Source organism: Ahaetulla prasina, chromosome 5 (assembly GCF_028640845.1).
Source record: "Ahaetulla prasina isolate Xishuangbanna chromosome 5, ASM2864084v1, whole genome shotgun sequence".
In the NCBI taxonomy this organism is placed as follows: domain Eukaryota; kingdom Metazoa; phylum Chordata; class Lepidosauria; order Squamata; family Colubridae; genus Ahaetulla; species Ahaetulla prasina.
In genome coordinates, this window is record NC_080543.1 from 31,694,611 (window position 1) to 31,713,593 (window position 18,983).

The window sequence follows — 18,983 nt, forward strand, 5'->3', positions numbered from 1 at the left end:
TTTTATTCTTCATTTTACTCAAGACAAGACTGCTGTATCCACAGAAAAATTTCTGCTGCATCTTAAGATGGTATTCAGCAGGTTCTGACCAGTTCTGAAGAACTGGTAGTGAAAATTTTGAGTAGTTCGGAGAACCAGTAAATACCACCTGACTGGCCCCGTCCCCATCTATTCTCTGCCTCCCGAGTCCCAGCTGATTGGGAGTAAATGGGGATTTTGCAGTAACCTTCCCCTGGAGTGGGGTGGGAATGGAGATTTTGTAGTATCCTTCCCCTGCTATGCCCACCAAGCCATGCCACGCCCACCAAGCTACATCCACAGAACTGGTAGTAAAATATTTTGAATCCCACCACTAATTTTAACCATTCATCATTTTCTATATAAAGAATGGCCGCGTATTCATGTGTTCGAACATTTTTTTTACATCTTTTAGTGACTGTATTTGATTTGTGGAATGATTAAGTAAATTGTTACTTAAAAGGATTTTACTCAAAGTTTCCTAAAAAAACAAAAACAAAAATCTTGTGCTTGGAAGTCATGAGAAATAATGCAATTGTGGGTAGCTAATTTCTAAAAAACTGTGAGTTTTTATTTTATTCACACATTATGTGAATAAATCAAATCCATATGAGAGAATATCACATTTCCTTGGCTAGGTGGGGAAATGTACATGAATACTTGAGATGATAGATATTGCTGTTTTAAAAGCAGATTACTATCTTATTTTATATTGTCTAGATATTGGTTATGAAGGAATGTTTTAACTTTCATCTTCTATTTGTAAATGGGAAAATAAAGTATATATCTAATAAAAATATATGGACTTGGAAAAAATCCCAGCATTAGTATTAGTTCAACAATTTATACTGCATCCTTCAGCAAATATGAGTTATGGATCGAACTTTAATATGGAATTACATCTGTCAAAACTCTTGGTTCATTAAATGGTTTTCCATCTCCCTCTGGTGGAGGCTTGATAATCATTTCAGATTGATGTTGCAATAGCTCTTTTTCTATACAAAGGCACCCAGTATTGCCATTTTTGAAGATATAATATTATTACTGTAAGTAAAGTCTATATAATATAATCTCTCAAAATTTTTGAAACTTTGATTATGTTTTCAAAGTGAAACTTAAATCTAAAGAGAGTGAGTGACATTAATGATAAAGAGACCGATGTCAATTGCCCTTGTGGCAATTTAGATGCCAACTTCTTCCAGAAATCAACTTCGGTGTAAACCTATTCTTCCAGGTTAAAACTGAGGGAACCATGCAAAACCAATACAACTAGTTTGGTTTTTTGTTAATCAAAACTATTATTATGACTAATTAACTGGCATCAAAATCAAATTATTAACTTGATTTGATGCCATCCGATTCCAAATAACTGTAATGTAAACTAATTTAAATTGTTTTATAGCCTTGCTTATTGTTCTGTTCTGATTCTACCCACTTTATAGTGTGGCCTATGCATGCTACTCAAAGATTTAATACAGCCCTTTGCTGCTCAAAAAGGATACACATTTCTATTCTAACCTATCAGCATTAGGAATACAATAAATAATGAAAAGCCTGATGCACTGCTTGCTGTGTGATTCTGACAATGAATAGAGCTATGAAGACTCATCCTTTGCTTTATGAAGGAAGAATAGGAGTGCATTAATATGTTTCTTAAAAAACGTGTTGAGCAGTCTTTTAGTTGAGTAGACATGAAAAAAAAACCCCAGGAATAGGAAAGTTGGAGCGATTTAAAGCATAAGAATAGGTATAAAGATGCACCTTCACTGAAGAGGGAAAGCATGTGTTTATTGACAAGATAGTAGAATGCAAAAGTCACCCTAAAGCCGAAAATGCATCTCCTCCTGTTTCCAGATACGTGTGTATGTCCAAGTAAGTGCACTGTAGTATCATTAGATTTGGCCTTCAGAGTGTTAGGAAAACTACAAATCTGATATGAGACAGTTAATATAAAAATGTGACTATCTTTTTCTTAATAAATCTTCCAGGGCTGGCATCCCTTTTACGCAATTTAAATGTTTACTATATAAAAGGCGTAAGATAAACCCCAACCAATTACTATACCCAGCAGAAGTTTTCCCATTTGTCTTCAGTAGTACCATCACAGGAGAATAATAATAAAAAGCATGTTTTCCACAAATATGATGCATGTGCAAACTTTTAGTAAAAAACTAGTATGTATGGATTTTCTGAGTTACAAACATGAGGCTATTTTATAGAAATTATAGTAACAGCAACTGATAGTTTCCTTTGCTGTTATGCTTCAACATGACAATGTAAAAAAAGGGGGGGGCTCCAGAAATATGCAAATGTGAGGGACTGCATGCCTACACGTGCTGTTGAGTAAAACTAATTGTTTTTGTGGTTTCCCAAAAGTTTTCTACCCCTACGAAAATGATCTGGGAGTTTTTAAAAAAAATCTTATGATTCTTTAGAATTTTGGTAACACCTGAGCTTAATTTATTGTTAATGTGAAGAATATGACTGTTCTACATGTAACCAAATGTTCATTACTTTGTACTTTTCCTTACCTAAAATGATTGGGGAAATAAGGTTCTTATTATGTTTCCCTTTTGGATTTAGATGAAATATGAAGTTGGTCGGGGGCACAGCCGTGGAGAAAAGATTGCAATATGAAGCAGAAAGCTTACCCACATTCTCCTGCCACCTAATATTTAAAAATGTGCCAGAATTCCCAAAGCCCACCTATTTCACTCAGTGTTGCTTCTCTTTTAAAGAACATTTTGAAAGCACTCTTCCCCAGTCCCTCTTCCCATCAAATGGAAAGAAAAGGGTAGAATAAAAAACACAGAAGCAGTCTTTGTCAGGACTAGTTAAGAGTTCAATTTGGGTGAGCTGATTGAGCTCAATTTTCTCCTTGTAAAATCAAAGAGTTGTAGATCTCTCAGACCAGCAGTGTATCAAAATCATCCTTCATCTGCCACCTTGCTGATTTTGAACCCTGTCTTAGAAACACGACTGTCTCAAGAGGCTGAAATCATGGCTTGCATTTGCTTTAGTCAAAGGAAAGAATTTTGTATTAACTCTTTCTCTTCCAGTACAGATATAAACTTAGTTAGAAGAAATATAGCTCTTTCTCTATCAGAAAATTATGCTGCTGAAACTAAGTAGGCAAATGCAAATAAATTAGCATTAACATACCTATTATGTACAAATCCAGCTTTTGGAAGAAATGTAATCAAAGTTTAATTGCATGTATTCTTAGGGAGGTCTCTTGCCTTCCCTTTCTGTTTACTAACAAAAAAGCAGCTTCAGGTTACAAAGTATAAAATGTTTTATTCATAAGATGCAAATGTATGGTGTTTCCAGAATTTGCAGAGTTCAGACTAAGTAGGCAGAAATCAATTTGCCTCTGCTAAAGGATATCCTAATTGCATTTTGCAGGCCAATCCTAAAAAACAAAACAAAACAACCACCAACCTTCAGATACCACAAAAATGCACAACTTTGACTGGGTGATAACATCTAATACTTTTGGTAAGTGCAAGGGTCAGAGCAAATATAAAGAAAATGTAAAATATGTGTGATTAACATTGTCTCTGTTAAAGTACGTTTTTGAAAGAATGAAGCACTTCTCATCTTGAATTAAATACTGAAATTGAATAAATACATACACAAAAACCCTATCAGCTGAAATAACACCAAAGGATGGATTTGCTTTTCATTTCTAAGAACAAAATCATCAGGAGTATTTTAACCTTGATTATTTGGGGGGAAAAACTATTTAACAGGCTTCGCTTCCAAGAAAAAATGTATAGCAGCCTTTATAAATTATTTTAGCACAGCTCCAGTTCTGATAATCCCATAACCCAAAGATTCTGAGGATCACATATATGGATTTTAGTTTTGGGGATTTTCTAATTTTGCACACAATCTGGAAGAAATAATGAATAATTTATGTAAACCAAAAAGAAAATTGTCCTTATCTTTGTACCAAGAGTGTCAAATTTAGTAAAGAAACCCAAGAATTTTGTAATATTTCATTGAGTCTGTTAGAACAGGGGTCTCCAACCATGGTCCCTTTGAGACTTGTGGACTTCAACTCCCAGAGTCCCTCAGCCAGCAAAGCTGTCTGAGGAACTTTGGGAATTGAAGTCCACAAGTCTTAAAGGGACCAAGGTTGGAGAACCCTGTGTTAGAAGATCCTATATCAGTGTTGGTGAACCTTTTCGGCACCAAGTGCTGAAAGGGGAGCGCGCGCACATGTGCAGGAGACCACTGGAAACCCGAAGAGGAGGTCCGTGGCACGCCAGCGCAGGAGCACTGGAAACCTGAAGAGCAGCTGCCGGCACGCCCATGAACGCCAGGGAGCTGTTCTTCCGGTTTCCGGTGCTCCCACAAATGTGAAGACCAGCTAGCTGGCACCAGCTGAGCTACGGGCAATGGCTGGTGTGCCCAGAGAGATGGCTCTGCGTGCCACTTCCAGCAAGTGTGCCATAGGTTCGCCATCATGGCCCTATATACTCAAACCCTGGTTATGTCATTAAAGAAGCATGGTCATAAATGAGGGAGCTAGAATGCGGTTTGGGAAAGGCAAAAATCAGGTTTTCCTGATTCTGAATCAAAGGATCTGGTGATAATTGTCAATGAAACCCAAACACGGGTCAGAGCAGTAGCCCAATGCAAGTAGATTTCCAATTATCTTTTGCATGAGTAAAGTAGTGATGCTTTTTCATTCCCTCTTGTGAGAAATGAATCCTAATTGAAGAGACTACACCTTGTGATAAAGCAGTGTCACGAATTACAAATAGTTCTGATAATTTTTCACTTCTTACTCGTGTATGATGAAGTATTATGAAAACACAAAATTTAGCATCTCCCATCCATTAATTCATTCCAGGCTTTGTGTCTTTTAAAATGTCCTTGTAACAAAGAGGCATATTAAACCTTTTTAATTTCATAATTAAAACCAAAGGAAGTTCTTACTTTAACAAAGCTCATCCGGATGGTGCACATCTTGGTTAGCTCATACACCACCTCGAAGCCATGGTTAACTGACTGGGCAAGCAACTGAGCGAAGAGTTGGTTGTTGAAAATCTTCAAGCTGCATCCACTGGGGATTTTGCAGACAGTGGCTGGGTGGAAACCATGCTGATAGTTACAGTTGCGGCTCTGTACAAAAATGCTGCTGTCGCTCACACACTCTGCATATACTTCTCCTCCAACATAATACAGATGAACACCTTTAAGAGAAAAGAGGTAGCCAAATCTAATCTAACTTTCACCATAGATTAAAGCCAGACTTGTAACTTTTTTTAAAGTCCATGTTTTATTTTTTATGATATGCTAACAGTATGGCATTCTTATGTGATGGATAGAACATACTGTATATACATAAACTGGCAGGATGACCAATTTTAAAATGGAATCCTAAAAAAGCTGTTTTAGCTGTGTGATGGCCTTTTTAGCAATTTCTTCTATGGCTGGCAAAGCACTCCTACTTGGTGTGTTTTTTACATGGAACCCATTTCTATCTATGAAACCTAATGCAAAAATGAGGCTTAATAAAAATTCTGGTTAGTTAAAACTCTTGCTGACCAAACCACTTTCATTCTCTGTCCCCTTCCCTAAGTGTGACTAGAATAATTTTGTTCCTGCTCATACACCTCATCCTCTCTTCCATGAACACAAATCTTTTCTTACTTTGCTAGCATTGTGATGTCCTACGTAAAAAACCAAAATGACAGTAAACGTTTCACTGATATATTTTTTTTCAGTCCACAAAAAAGCCTCTTATCAAGTTGTAAGCCATTCAGAGTGACCTTCCTAAAGAGCTACATTTTTTTTTGTAATGGAGTTCAAACTTAGGCATTAATTGGCTGTTATTAGATGCTATACTACAAAGTGGGCAGTGGAGAAAAGAGTGGTATCAGGATGAGTAACTGATTAAATTGAATTAAATTATATTAATTGTTAAGTATAGCTAATGTGATAATTATATACCTATATCCTAATTTTCTGGTTTAATTGTATTAAACATAATAAGGTAACAATTTTTGAAAGAGCTTTCTATGTTGTTAGTAAAGTTTAAGGGTCCAGCCTGGAATTTTGCTAATGACCCCGTCTGTAACTTAAACTTCTTATATTTGTTTCTACAACAGCTGGCAGCACCTAGTCATTCTTGGCTAATGCCCCACACAGGCAGGATCAGACCTAGCTTGTATTTGGTAGGAGGCCACCAGCAAATTTCCAGGCTGCAGACAAATTGGGAAATAATAACAGTCCTATAAGAGACAAGTTTAAGACAACTCTGTTATTACTATGAATTTTACTATATATAGATATGTCCTTGTGGACACCAGGAGTCAAAGCAAAGGGAATCATCAAATTACAGGTTATATACACCTGTACATTGCACATAGATTAACCTGTGCCTATGTTTAAATGCAACAAGAGTATTTTATCATTGTGACATGTTCTAAATAATTAGGTTTTTTTTCCTGAGCCCCCTATATGTTTTCCTAATTTCTGCAGAATCTAGACAAGAAAGCATTAATTAATTTTTCTGTAAATATTTTCAAACTTACCTCAAACACTTAACTATATCTACTATGTATTTATACTTCATTTTTTATTATTGTCATAAATATGTAGTCATTTCATTCATTAGTATGGTAAATTATGTAGTAAATTAAAATATAAGTAATAATGCAGGTAGTCCTTGACTTACAACCTTTCATATAGTGATCGTTCAAAGTTACAATGGCATTGAAAAAAAATGACTTATGACCACTTTCACACTTAGAACTGTTGTAGCATCCTCATGGTCACGTGATCACAATTCTTGGCACTTGGCAACTGGCTCATATTTATGATGGTTGCAGTGTCCCTGGGTTATATGATCACCTTTTCTGACCTTCTGACCGGCAAAATCAATAGGGAAGTCAGATACACTTAGCAACCGTGTTACTAACTTAACAACTCCAGTGATTCACTTAACAATTGTGGCAAGAAAGATCATAAAATGGGGAAAACTCACTTAACAACTGTCTCACTTAACAACAGGAAGTTTGGGCTCCATTCTGGTTGTAAATTGAGGACTACCAGTATATACATTTTAGAAACATAGTTTTCAACTCAACAATTTTCTGAACCCAGATGCTTCCAAGCAGTGTTTCTTACTACTGCAGAAGGAATGTGCTCTTACCTTTTCCTATGTGCCTTCTGGTGTTTTCTATAGTAGAGTTCCTGTTAACGTTAGATAGCAATCCAAGGCAGAATCTGTTCTTATTGTTTGAAGGATCTGTAAAGCCATCTATTAGTATACTTCGAGAAGAGGCCTGAAAAGTCTCTCCGACTCTGTTATTAAGTTCATAGTATGCAACTGAACACCAGTGCTGTGGTTCCTCATAGCAAACAGGGCGGAAGTCTGGAAGAAGATTTTACAGATGAAGAAGATGCAACAGAAATGTAGAAAGAAGCATAACAATATCATGAAATAGTTATATATCCAAACTTCAAATATACTCTTGATACAGCAGGTAGTGACAGAACAGGAAGGAGATATAAAGACAAACAGCACAATTAAAATGTTAACTCACTGTGGTATTTCCAAAAAAAGGGAAGAAAGTAAGTGAATTTCATCATAGTAAACATTAGAAAAAGGATTAAAATACATTTTAATATAATGCTACTCGTATTTAAAAAGTGTCACTAAACCAGTAATGGTGAACCAGTGACACACCGTGATGTTTTGGGTGACACACCAGCATTCGCCAACACCTAACAAGAGTTATTCTCCCGGCCTGAGTTGCCAAAGAAACTGAACAAACATAGATACAAGCTGCACCACTCAAACCTTAAAGTGTAATCTTACCAGCCATATCACCACATTATGTTCTCTTCATATTTGTAATTCGAAGTGACATTAAAGGACAGCAACTTGCAAAATATGATAGGAATATAGCAGTTGCACGGTTCAGTTGTCTTCCAACCATTGCACAGTTGTTTGCTCATTTTCAAGAAACAAGTGCAGAAGACAACTGTGATTACAGTCTCCAAAATGAGCACTATCAGTGATCGAGTAACATCAGCATTTGCACTTGTGTGCGAGAGAATTGCACTTAATTTTAAATGAATATGTACAGAATTGTTCCTCTTTTCTTTGACGTGTATGTGTGTGAGACACATGCCAGCAGTCAAATTAGGCATTTATTAATTTTTGGCATAAGATTCACCAACACTGGACTAAACTCTGTATCATCTAAAAAGACATTACTGGACTAGTAAAGGTAAAGGAAAGAATAAAACTATTGTGGCCTTGCATGTTTATTCTTCAAGGAAAGATAATAAGTTCAAAACCTCAAGTTTTAAGTTCAAAAATAAGGCAAGCAAGGGCAAAATGTTATTAAATTATATATGATCATAGATGGTATGCAAAATGTGGATAGTTTTTCATCCATTCACAATTTTAGAAAATTTGGCTCATATCTTGAAATAAAATGCTGGGATATTCAGGAATGAATGGCAGATTAGTTTCTTTGTATAAGGCATAATTAAACTATGGAATGTGTTGTTATCGAATGGAACAGCACTCTGGCACACACAAATCTGGGTAACGTTCAAGGGCAGGAAAAATAGGTAAGTTTTAAAAAGTGACTAAACAAATCCATGGAGAACATAGCTGCATACTGGCTGCAGAACCAATGATGATTCTTGACTTGATTCAACAGAGTTTTTTATACCTTTTTCAGAAGACCTTTAATACTGTCCTTCTCAACCTTGGCAAATTGAGGATGAGTAGAATTCAATTCCCAGAATTCTCCAGCAAGCCAGCCATGCAGGTTGAGATTGAGAAAGGTGGAGAAACACTGATCTAGAACTTATTTGCTCTTTCCATTTTAAGTATGTATCCTAATTATTCTGCACCACATGGAAACTGTTTAAAAATGTTACCTTGTACCGTCTACTAGGGTATACTGGACAAAAGTAATAAAATTTAAGTTTTAATAAACTTATGTGCATTTTCAAAATCTATACACAAGCCAAAACATACTACACAATACTTGCAGCATTATGAATTGTGATATAGCTCAATTAATATATGTAAAAGAAAAATAGATGGGGAAATGTTTGTGAAAGGCTTTTTTTGTTAGGAAAAGTATATATAAAATCTGCATATTAGGAGAATGCATGCAAGTAGATACAAACTGGGGGGGACAATGTTTTTAAACAATTACAAAAAATGCTTTAACTATGTAAGGAACTGAATAGTAAACCTGTTCCAACCTCTTAGGAGTAAAATGGATTGAAGGGGGGATAAAAGTTGCATAAACAAACTAAAATAAACTCATGCATCACTAGTCTTTTCTTTCTTAAACTGTTCTTTGCCATGACAACTGTTTTGGCCCCCTAACTCAGAGGAAAATCATTCAAATTGTCAACAATACCACCAATATTCAAATCAAATCAATAGAAGATTATTCCGGTTTGAGTCTGCCAAGAAGTATTTGGTTAAGGATCACTTTGGATGAAGATTGAATAGTTTCTGGGCTACCAATCAGGTCTGGGCCAAGTCCTTCCAGCTACAGGAAAAAATACAAGTCTTTACATACTTTCAGGCTCTCCATCAGTAGATTTACCTCCATTGGGCAGTGACAGCACTAATGGACTCTCTATAACTGCATGTACAGGACATCCATTGTGGCTTCGTGATGTTTCTCTCATGTTATAAGGTGGAGGAGGTGTATCAGCTAGGAAAAAGAAAACAATGCTGGGCTTGGTATTTCATGACCTGCCTATATAAATACAAAGATGAGGCTTCAAAGACTGAAGCATAAATATTTACCATACACACTGTATTGCATTAGATCAGATGCTTACAAATAATTTCATTTTATCCACACATAAACTACAAAGAGTCCAGATTCTCTGTTACAACTTCCAAGAATACTGGACCTCCATATTAGTGTTTTTCTTGACTATCTGAATAAACCTTCTTGTGATAATTACGGTAAATTGAATTTATCACAACATTTTGTAACAAGTGCTCAGAATTGCATACATAATATTTTTTCCTAACACACACACACATGCATACATACACACAAACACAAAATCCTGTAAAATAAATTGGGCTGAGTAAGTGACTCAAAGTCAATCAGGGAGTTTCTGTGGCTAAAATAACTAGGCTTCCTTGCTCCTAGTTTAAGACCTTAAATACTACTCTATATTGGGTATCTTTAGTAATTTTTACTAGAATTATTTCTTATTATTGACGGTTTTTATATCTTTTTTCTGTTGTTGCTTTTATAATGTTAATATGTTGCAACCTCTACAGAAGGGGTCACCAACCTTTTGGACCTCAGGAACTACTAAATTCATAATTTTAAATCCCGCGGACCACTAATATGATCTGCCTAATGACCGGCTGGGTGGGTGTGGCTAGGTGATCATATGACTGAGTGGGCATGACCAACTCAATGTCACTTACATCAAGGGGCACCTCGCCAGCCTCTACTTGCCCCTCCCTTCCCAGCCACTCCTCGTCTCCCTGCCCGGGCTCCTTAGGCCCCCAACAGGAAGCAGTTGTTGAAACTAAGCAGCCACATGAGAAAAAGTTGGCCAAACAGCTCAGTTTAAATTGGATCTGGCCGAGAAGGCAGTTCAACAGAAGCACCTCACTGAGGTCTACAAGCATAGGCTTTCCAAGCAGAAGGAAGACCTGTGGGAGGCAAGGGCAGGTACTGGTGCCTGGAAGCTCAGTGGGCTGAGATGGTCAGCCAGTTCCAGGCCATGATGCAGTCCCACTAGAACAAGGCCCTCCGGTTCTTTGCCACCAGTGGCACTTCCCTCCAGCCTTCACCCAAAGCCCCACACCAGGAGACAGAAGCAGATCCCAAGTCAGAATTTCTGACTCCCTCTGACCCACACAAAAAGACCCCAAAGGGGGAGACTCTCTGCAGCAACACAAACATTCATTGCACATATGTGCCCCAGGGGCCGTAGTTTGAGGACCCCTGATTTAGTGGAATATAAAAAAACGCAAATAATTTTTCTGAGGACCACCAAAAATTTATCGTGGACCACCAGTTGGTGATCGCTGCTCTATAAGTCTTTAGAGCTGGCTGAATTATAAAAACTGATAAACAAATAAGCAAATTCAACTCAAATTCTCAGAGTAATACAGCTGTTATTACCAAAATTGCTTGAACTTGTAAAAACCAAGTACCACTGAAAGCTGATTTTTTTTTTTTTTGCAAAACTAGCGTGGCCTGGTGGCCTAGTAGTGAGGACATTTGCCTTCCAGCCAGGTTGAGAATTTAATCCTAGTATTGGCTGTTTTGTTTCTCTCTCAGGGTGCAAAGAGAAAATTATCTCCTGCTAACTCCATGTCGGCATCAGGAAAGGCATCAAACCAGTAACCACTCATCTCCATTCAGTCACCTAAACTCTACCCTGAATTAAGGGATAACAGGGTTGTAAAAAGAAAAAAAAATGATTCAAAACTCTGGTTCCTAAAAAGAAGTTACTGTAGACTCAGCATCACTCAACTAGTGTTCAGGAATAGTATTTTGCATACCTATGAGCTCATAAGGGCTCCCTGGTGCAGAAGAATTTCCTGGGGAGTCTGGGTAGCTCATACTGCTTGGTGACTGAGGGTACATATTGGGGGATGCTGGGAAAGGGGTACAGGGAGGCTGCTGGAAAGAATCAGGGTAAGTTGCATTGTGAGGCATCAGTGGCTCACTGTGGAGAGACGTGTTCCGGAATTTCGCAAGGAGGCTAAGATGTGGGTTGAATTCACTATGTCTTGGAACCAACACTGGAGGTAGCACTACAACAAAAGAACGAAACAGATGTTTTGAAAATAAAAATTCATCCAAGTCTTAGGCAGAAGTATCTCATTACCCATCTGTAGAATTTTTAAATAGATTGTAATTTACAGAGACTAGAATATGGTGCTTTAGCTCTAAACTATAGCTTTGCTAAAGTTACAAACCAAGATCTGGCACATTTGTAACATTATACAATATAATCTATTTTAGGTTGCTTTCTGAGCTGCTTGATCACAAGCATGTAAACAGAAATAGCAATTATTTGGAACCTCAAGTCTAGAGATTTGTGGCACAGCTTTAAGGCTAAAAACTGCAGCAAGTACAAAATTTCATTGCTAAGTTAATTAAAAGATAACCTACCAATATAATGAAGATACTTCATGGTGCCACACCACTATGGAGCAAAACTCAAGGTATTTTGGGGTAGCTAGCAATCTGTCACCATCCAGAGGGTCAAATGTTCCCCTCCCTCCTGCTCTAGGATTGCAGCAAAACTATACAATAGGTTCCTTCCTTTCCCTCTGTATTTTATAAGAAACACATTTGACCAGAAGTGATATTATATGTTTAAGATGTTCTGCACAAGGTAAAAACTTAAAGGACTCTCGAGGGACTTATCACCTGAAACCAAGAATGACTTGAAGTCACACAAAATCTAAGTACCAAACAGTGCTCAGCTACTACTCTTATCTAACACAGAGATCTTTCTTAGTGGTTTCCAATGAAAATGAATGCAACAATGATACATTTCCTGTATAAATAAAATTTAGTGTAGTCCTAAGTAAGAAGCTAAAAGAACTTTACAACTTCAGCACCTTGGACAAGAACAAGACATATGGAAAGTTACAAGCCAGGTACCCATAATTAAAATATTTTTTTAAAAAAGCAATTGAAAAGCATCTGTTTTAATATTTCACCTATAGTCGATAGTGGTATTATAATAGCTTTTAAAAAGCACAAAGTTTTGTTTTGTTTTATAACTGGTACAGAAGTTATCAACACCAGACCAATTTACATTAGTAAACAATCAGATTTAATATGATGGTAGAATTTACTAGGCTAAACTGCATTTGTTGAACAAATTCTTATGTTTGTATCATTAAAAATCATCTGCAATTTTAAAATACTTTTTAAAACTACCTGATTAAATGTAAATAATCCAGGGCCGGTTTAGCTCACACTGGTAAAGCCTGTTATTAAGAACACAATAGCCTGCAATTACTGCAGGTTCGAGCCCGGCCCAAGGTTGACTCAGCCTTCCATCCTTTATAAGGTAGGTAAAATGAGGACCCAGATTGTTGGGGGGGCAATAAGTTGACTTTGTAAAAATATACAAATAGAATGAGACTATTGCCTTATACACTGTAAGCCGCCCTGAGTCTTCGGAGAAGGGCGGGATATAAATGTAAACAAAAAAAAAAAAAAAATCTAAGAGCCACTAATTTTATTATTAATATATGCACTTATTACTATTATTGCTACACTATTTTCAGCCATTCCATCCAATAGATTAATAAATGTAGCATCAGAATTCTCCTTAAGTTTTCAGGATCTTGTTCTTCCAATGTTATCCTAGCTAAATGTTTGCATCTCTTTGACCTTCTTTGATCTACTTTTTCCAATCACAGCTTGCATACAGCTTCCCTTTTTTTGCAGATAGTGTAATTATGAAATATGCGATCAATACAGTGCTATCCTTCATTAAACATTTAGACTTACCTGGGGTTTCCACTCTTCGATAATGGTAAGGATTAATGCAGACGTCTTTCTGCTTCGAGCCAAATGGGAATTCACAGCATTCCAGAGGTTTTAACTCATGATGAGACTGTAGATCAGGCCAGCGCCACACTCTGCAGTAAATAACATGTGGCAAACCTTTGCGATGAGATACTTGCAGCCTTCCATCCAAAGAGCGTGGGATTGTCACACACTTACTGGGCTGCCCAGGACAGCTAAGTGCCCTCTCCAGTTCCTCCATGGCACCTTTTTTTTTCTTCAGCTTCTTTACCAAGGAGTCAACAGCTTTTTCTGCCCACTTTTCCTCTTCATCTCCTTGCTTCCAGCCCAATAGCCTCTTTACAGCTGGGCTGGTGAAGGAGAACAGAGAACTTATAGGGGTGCTGGAGTGCATAAGAATCCGAGAATACTGGTATAATTTCAATTATTCAACTTCTTTTTCTTTAATGAAGAATCTCACTACTTGAAGAGATACTCCTTCAAAATCAGCCTTTTCTCCACATACTCTGGGGTTTGCTGGATATATTTAATCCCAGTATCTTCAAGTAGAGAACAATTCTACAACAGAAGGGAAATATTGTCATATTTCTGTTTGCCTTTTTTTGCATTTTCACTTCAGTTTCTAAGCAATATCACATATTGGTCGCGTTGGTGGATGATCTCTGGAGGGCCAGGGATAGGGGCTGTTCCTCTGCCCTGGTCCTATTAGACCTCTCAGCGGCTTTCGATACCATTGACCATGGTATCCTGCTGCGCCGGCTGGAGGGATTGGGAGTGGGAGGCACCGTTTATCGGTGGTTCTCCTCCTATCTCTCCGACCGGTCGCAGTCGGTGTTGACGGGGGCAGAGGTCGGCCCCGAGGCGCCTCACTTGTGGGGTGCCGCAGGGGTCGATCCTCTCGCCCCTTCTGTTTAACATCTACATGAAGCCGCTGGGTGAGATCATCAGTGGTTTCGGCGTGAGGTACCAGCTGTATGCGGATGACACCCAGCTGTACCTTTCCACGCCGGACCACCCCAACGAAGCTATCGAAGTGCTGTCCCGGTGTCTGGAGGCCATACGGGTCTGGATGGGGAGAAACAGGCTCAAACTCAATCCCTCCAAGACAGAGTGGCTGTGGATGCCGGCATCCCGGTACAGTCAGCTAAATCCGCGGCTGACCATCGGTGGCGAGTCATTGGCCCCGATGGAGGGGGTGCGCAACTTAGGCGTCCTCCTGGACGAACGGCTGTCTTTGGAAGATCATCTGACGGCCGTCTCCAGGAGAGCGTTCTACCAGGTTCGCCTGGTGCGCCAGTTGCGCCCCTTTCTGGACCGGGATGCCCTGTGCACAGTCACTCACGCACTCGTGACGTCTCGCCTGGATTACTGCAATGCTCTCTACATGGGGCTCCCCTTGAAGGGCATCCGGAGGCTGCAGTTAGTCCAGAATGCGGCTGCGCGGGTGATAGAGGGTGCCCCTCGTGGCTCCCGCATAACACCCATCCTGTGCAGACTGCACTGGCTACCTGTGGCCTTCCGGGTGCGCTTCAAGGTTTTGGTGACCACCTTTAAAGCGCTCCATGGCATAGGGCCGGGTTATCTACAGGACCGCCTACTTCTACCGAATACCTCTCACCGACCCGTGCGCTCTCATAGAGAGGGACTCCTCAGGGTGCCGTCAGCGAGGCAATGTCGTCTGGCGACGCCCAGGGGAAGGGCCTTCTCTGTGGGGGCTCCCACCCTCTGGAATGAACTGCCCCCAGGACTTTGTCAGCTTCCGGACCTTCGGACCTTCCGCCGCGAGCTTAAAACATACTTATTTAATTGCGCAGGACTGAGCTAGATTTTAATTTACGGGTTTTAACTTGGGTTTTATTTTTTATATTTTTAATTATTAGGCTTTGAATAAGTTTTTTAATTGTTTTTAGATTGTATTTATTTGCTTTTAAATGCCTGTAAACCGCCCTGAGTCCTTTGGGAGATAGGGCGGTATATAAATATAAACAATAAATAAATAAATAAATAATATTGTCGAAAACCAAGAGTATTATCATAGTTGCTATATAAGATTGCATATGTGTCCATTAGATAAATTACAATAAATTATAAATGTGCATCTTATTACAAAATGTTTTTTTTTAAAAAAAGTTAGGAAATATTTATCAATAAAGTTGAACAATTCATTTTTCTTGAGGTATTTCTTACCTGGGAAATACTAAATAAAGAAAACTTAGCAGAACTTTCTGTAAATTCTATTTTCAAATTTTTGCAGCAGGCATCATTTTTCGCTTCTTGGATAGGCTATTAGAATCCACTGGAGTGGATGTCTACATTAAGTCGAATGATGACATTTCCAAAAAGAAAAAAATCAAAACACAAAGAAAAAAGCAGGAAGAAAGAAATAACTGAGATCATCCACAGTTCACCAAAATAAAAGCCCACATGAATCCCAGAGTGATATTATGGGGTAGGTCCTGCAAGGCTGGTGCAAATTATTCTTTCTTCCTTTCCCCAGAAAAAGATACCCAAAGTTGCTACTGCTTTCTTTACATAGCATGTATACCAGTGGTGAAATCCAAATTTTTTTACTACCGGTTCTGTGGGCGTGGCTTGGTGGATGTGGTGTGGCTTGGTGGGCGTAGCAGGGGAAGGATACTGCAAAATCTCCATTCCCACCCCACTCCAGGGGAAGGATACTTTGAAATCCCCATTCCCTCCCCGCTCCTGGGGGAAGAATATTGCAAAATCTCCATTCCCGCCCCACTCTGGGGCCAGCCAGAGGTGGTATTTGCCGGTTCTCCAAATACTCAAAATTTCCACTGCCGGTTCTCCGAACTGCTCAAAATTCTTCCTACTGGTTCTCCAGAACGTGTCAGAACCTGCTGGATTTCACCCCTGATGTATACTTATTTCTGGATGCTCCTGGCAGCTCCCAGAACAGTATGTCCAATGGACCTGCAGATCTCTAAATCGTCTTAATGCTTTGCCTTGCCTTGCTCCCCTCAGTTGTCATCACTAAAGAAATCCCTCAGGATTTAATTTTTCCTGCTCTTCCTCTCTAAAAAAACCTTTTCTGCCTAGAACAATTGATGTGCTTCTGGCCCAAAGCAGCCTTGTTGTTCACATGCCTTGTTTGTAATTGCGCATGAACCATCCAGAGCCAGTAGTTCTATGCAGAGAACAGATCATGCATGAATTAATTTGCACATCCCTACCTTCCCGTCCCTCATCCCAAATTAAAGGGGATGAGGGAAAAATACAAAATGTATATATTTCCAGCTTTGGAAATATGTTCAACAGGAAGATTTGAAGAGGAAACAGACATAATCTACTGATATATAGAATCTGTAATGTATAACAATAACGGCACAAATGAGTTCTTGGATAAAAGACAATTAGCAGAAACAACAAAGGGAAAATTGATTGCAGAATGTGCCATGTATTGATAAAATACATCCATGGAAAAAAAAAGACAGAGGTTATTTCTTATATTTCTTTTTTAAAGGAAGCAACACAATGACTTAACATTTTACTCCAAGCTTCCTGATAAAACAAAGTAACTCCTTAGGTAATAACCGTATGTTTCTGTTTGAGAGTACTGTCCTGCAGCTTCATTTTTCCACTTTCCATTTTCTACATTTTTTAAAGTCTAGATTAAAAAAAACTCTCTCCAGATCCAGGTATGACATCTGTAAAATTTGTAATATAGGTAGTCTTTGGTTTACAACAATTCATTTAGTGACCGTTCAAAGTTACAACAGTACTGAAAAAAGTGACTTGTTTTTCACACTTATAACTATTGCAGCATAATTCAGATTATGTTGCAATTCAGATGCTTGGCAACTGACTCATATTTATGACAGCTGTATTGACCTGGGGTCATGTGATCACTTTTTGCAATTTTCTGACAAGCAAAATCAGTGGGAAAGCCAGGTTCACTTAACAACTATATTACTAACTTAACAACTGCAGTTAACAACTGGGGCAAGAAAAGTCATAAAATGGGGCAAAACTCAGTTAACAAATGTCTTACTTAGCAACAGAAATGTTGGACTCAATTATGGTCATAAATTGAGGACTGCCTGTATTGTTGCAACAGGAGATACAGAAGACAAATGTAATATATAGGCATTAATGCAAACAACTAGGTGTATCAGAAATATAGTATATAGTGTTGGAATTCAAGATAATTGCATTTCTTAATTTTAAAAAGAAAAGAAATATTTTAAAAACTTCAATAATATTTAAAATAGATGAATATGAGTCTTCAGCTGTTTTTAGATTGCAAGTCCAATCATATTAGGAGCTATCCTTTCATTTCTTTTATTATACAAGCCTTAAATAACCCCTTTTTATTATTGTTCTGTACATTATGCATTGTTTTGATTGTATCATCATCATCTCCTTTAGTAGTGGCTTGGTGGATTTTATGTTTCCCCTTTCTAATCTAAACCATAATCACAATTAAAAACCTCAGAAATGTCAAAATCAATTTCCTGGAGAAGATTCTCTTATACTAAACGTTAACAGTGAAAAAGTCAGCTCTATGCATTGCCGATTTTGATCTGACATTCCCAGATACAAATCTATATTTGGTTCTGAAATATACTGAAGGGGATAAATAGAGTTCCTTTCTTTTTCAGCTTTACAGCAGAGTTCTCTACAACCTAGAGCACTGATGGCTAACTTTTTTGTCATCGCGTGCCAGGATGGAGTAGGTGGGGGTAAGGTTCACGCATGTGCGTGCCCACAACCATAATTCTATGTGCCCGCCCTGCACATACGCGCGCAACCACCCTCCCCCCCCGCTCCTGGCACATAGGCCCGTTTTTCTTTCTCACCTGGCTCCAGGTCCTCTCTATGCATCTGGGGAGGGCGAAAACATCCTTCCCCATCCCCTCGGAGGCCCTCCATAGGCCTGAAATGGCCCGTTTCTCAACTTCCGGTTGGACAAGAAGTGACATTTTTTGCTGTCCCCAGCCTCCAGAGCCTCTCTAGGAGTCTAGCCATCCCTAGATGCATAGAGAGGATCTGGAGCCAGGTGAGAAAGAAAAACGGGCCTTCCCCACCCCCTGCAGGCCCTCTGGAGGCAGGAAACAGCCTGTTTCCCTACTTCTGATGGGCCCAGAAGGCCCGAAAATCAACTGGCTGGTGTGTGCATGCCCGCTGGAGCTGAGCTGGCATGCCCACTGATATGGCTACACGTGCCATAATTCGCCATCATGGACCTAGAGCTTGGCAACTGGTACTATCTGGAAATACTGAAGACTTTCAGTTCCAACACATCCAGGAACTAATAAGGTTAGAAAGAGATACCTTAAAAGCTTGTATAAATAAAATTGCTTCTTTGGAAGGAAGTTAGCATCCCATGGTAATAAATAATAAATAAAAATGAAAACGTGTGATAGCATGGCCAGAAAAAAATAAGATTTGGGTAGTATTAATTTT

General features: G+C 38.7%; 1 protein-coding gene across 3 annotated transcripts in view; it reads right to left on the reverse strand.

The window, feature by feature from the left end:
* SMAD9 (SMAD family member 9) overlaps positions 1–18,983 on the reverse strand; it is a 58,803-nt gene that overhangs the window by 4,529 nt on the left and 35,291 nt on the right. For all 3 annotated transcript variants that reach the window (XM_058186181.1, XM_058186179.1, XM_058186180.1), the window contains exons 2-6: positions 13,536–14,111; positions 11,561–11,815; positions 9,621–9,731; positions 7,187–7,408; positions 4,966–5,222 (exon numbers count right to left, since the gene is read on the reverse strand). In XM_058186181.1, the coding sequence (XP_058042164.1) occupies positions 4,966–5,222; positions 7,187–7,408; positions 9,621–9,731; positions 11,561–11,815; positions 13,536–13,947 (1,257 nt within the window). In that variant the 5' untranslated portion in view covers positions 13,948–14,111. The remainder of the gene's footprint in view (positions 1–4,965; positions 5,223–7,186; positions 7,409–9,620; positions 9,732–11,560; positions 11,816–13,535; positions 14,112–18,983) is intronic.